The sequence below is a fragment of the Anopheles darlingi genome, chromosome 2, assembly GCF_943734745.1.
Source record: "Anopheles darlingi chromosome 2, idAnoDarlMG_H_01, whole genome shotgun sequence".
Taxonomy (NCBI): Eukaryota; Metazoa; Arthropoda; class Insecta; order Diptera; family Culicidae; genus Anopheles; species Anopheles darlingi.
Genome location: NC_064874.1, coordinates 89,514,402 through 89,516,901, shown reverse-complemented (window position 1 = coordinate 89,516,901; position 2,500 = coordinate 89,514,402). Strand labels below are relative to the sequence as shown.

General features: G+C 52.3%; 1 protein-coding gene across 1 annotated transcript in view; it reads right to left on the bottom strand.

Annotated features, from left to right (window-relative positions):
• Positions 1–2,500, bottom strand: part of LOC125951582 (cadherin-related tumor suppressor) — a 28,989-nt gene that overhangs the window by 10,404 nt on the left and 16,085 nt on the right. The window contains exon 7 of the mRNA XM_049680522.1: positions 1,061–1,577. Coding sequence (XP_049536479.1) covers positions 1,061–1,577 — 517 coding nt within the window. The remainder of the gene's footprint in view (positions 1–1,060; positions 1,578–2,500) is intronic.

Genomic DNA, 2,500 nt, shown 5'->3' with positions numbered 1-2,500 from the left:
GACTGGCTGGAAACAGCTGAAATGTTTTCTTTTCTTCTGTTTTTTTCGGCGGTGGTGGCGGTGGTGGTGGTAGAGCGGTGGCGGCGCGAGGCGTGCCGTGGCGAGTTGCCTTCCACAAATTTCAAGCTTTATGCAGATGAAGTATTTATAGCCCGAGGTAATAAAATGTTTCCAGTTATATATACATACACACGCGGGCACACACACACACGCACACACGCAGGCACGCAGGGCTAGGCGCGATTCCTCTTCGCTTCTAGATCGCCTTCTGCTTCGCTTCGTGTATACGTATGCTGAGGATGGCGTCCGCGTCGCTTATAATACGCCACGTTGGTGAATCCCACACGCTGTCGCCGTCGCCGTGATCGCGGTCGTCGTCGTCGTCGCCATCGCAGCTTCGAGCATTCGAGCTCCAGCACCACCACTAAAATGGGCCAATTCGGACTGGACCGTGGTTCGGTCGGTCGGTGCTTAATGATGGTCGCATTTCAAGCGGAAGGGAGAAAACGCAATTGCTGACGGAACAGTCGCTTCTCCGGCGTATTACCGAAAATTATGTGTCACCATCATAGGGACGGCCCATAACTGTTTGGGCATCTAGTAGTCCAAAACCATGGGAACATTCCAGCCGGTTCGACCTTTCACGATGAACTCGAGAAAAATCAATATTATGTTTTAATGCTTTAGCGCCGCATTTTCTCTGATCTCTTCTTATCAGCTCCGTAGCAGAAGAGCGGGAGAACAATGGAATGCGGCTTCGGAAGGTTTGACCTGGTGGTCCAGGGTGTGCAGCTTCGTCTCCTTTCATCGCAAGTATTTTCAGAGCGATTGTGTCGATATTCTTGGCGTGGAAAATTGCATTTCCCCGACGTGGCATCCATATTTTCATAGTCAAAAAAAAGAGTAGCAAAGGATCAATTGGACGTAACGAGGGGAAACTAATCAAACTGGAAATGATGGCGACTTCTGTGATTTTTTAAAGGTACAAAACGAAAGCGAAAAAAGATCGAAAAGTATCCAAGTAGTACTTGGCTTGGCGAGGTGTGTGTTTGAAACTTACCGGTATCCATGGCGACCAAGGTGAGAATGTACTCCTCCTGCAGCTCCCGGTCTAGGGCGCGGAGCAGCGAGATCTCGCCGGTCGAGGCGTTGATCTTGAAGTAATCCGTGTCTCCCTCCTTGAGGAAGTAGCGAACCTGCGAGTTGAAGGGCGGCGAATCGGCATCGTACGCCCGCACCGTAATGACGTAGCCACCGTTCGGTGGGATGACGTTCTCCATGATGTAGGCAAGATACGGCGAATCGAGAAAGGTTGGCGGATTGTCGTTGATATCGGTAATGGTGATTGATAGGCGGGCGGTATCGAAGCGCACCTCCGCACCACCGTCGGTGTCGCCGGCGCAATCCTCCGCACGCACCGTGATCGTGTAGAGGGATTTGCGCTCGAAGTTGAGATTTTTCGCCACCCGAACCACACCGCTGTCCTCGCTGATGGTAAAGTCCCGATTGTCGTCGCCGGCCGCTATCGAGAAGCGTATGCGTCCATTAGCGCCTTCGTCGATATCGGTGGCGGACACCTTTTAGCGTGCGTGCGCCGAGCACCGAGCGAGTCGCGTTCGAACGATAAGCACGAGAGAGAGGAAGAGAAGAGAGAGAGAGTGCAAAAGGTATCAGTACGGTTGAGTCGCTTCGAATTCCTTCCGAGAAATTGGCCACATTTAACGCCAGGAACGGATCTAGCCCTAAAGGAAAAATAACAATTCTCTAAAATTATTTTACATTTCGACCTCACATCGCAGTATCTGTGGTGATGGTCGTTGCTAAGATGCTTACGTTCTGGATTTAACCGTAGCGCCGGTGGAGATACTTCAAAAAGCAAATTAATTAGAGTAAAACAGAGTTAATGGAAAATAAACTCATTAAACTATGTTACGCAACCAAACGGAGAGACGAAGAGGAAGTGTGTTCCTCGCGCGGAAGTCACGAAAAGCGAGAACCCCCCCTCGGTGGCCCCGGGGGGTGGGGAATAAAACAAGTGAGTCGCGAAACGAGCGACCGGCGCGACAAGAGAATGCAGTGCACTTTGTCACATCGACCGGCGGGCGGGCCGGGCGGGCCGGGCGCGCTCGCGCAATCGCGAGAGCGCTTTCGAGTGCAGCGATCTGGCATCTTTCATCCTTGCACCGTGAATGCATGTGGTTTGGCCCCGGCTGCCCCGGCTGCCTGCCGACCGACGGACCAACCGACGGACGGACGTGCAGGATAAGATCCCACCGCTGGTTGTCGTCGTCGTCGTCGTGTCGGCGAGTGAAAAGAAAAATGATGTTATGAATAAAGCATTTCGTGACGCTCTCAAACAAACAGCAAAAACGTTTTAAGCCGAGAGGAATTAGTGGAAGCAACCTCGAAGCCACCGGGCGAACCCCACGGCCATACGGCCACGTTCGCGGTGAGATCGCACCGCAGTGAGTGTCGTTCGAATTATTAAAAGGTTACGCCG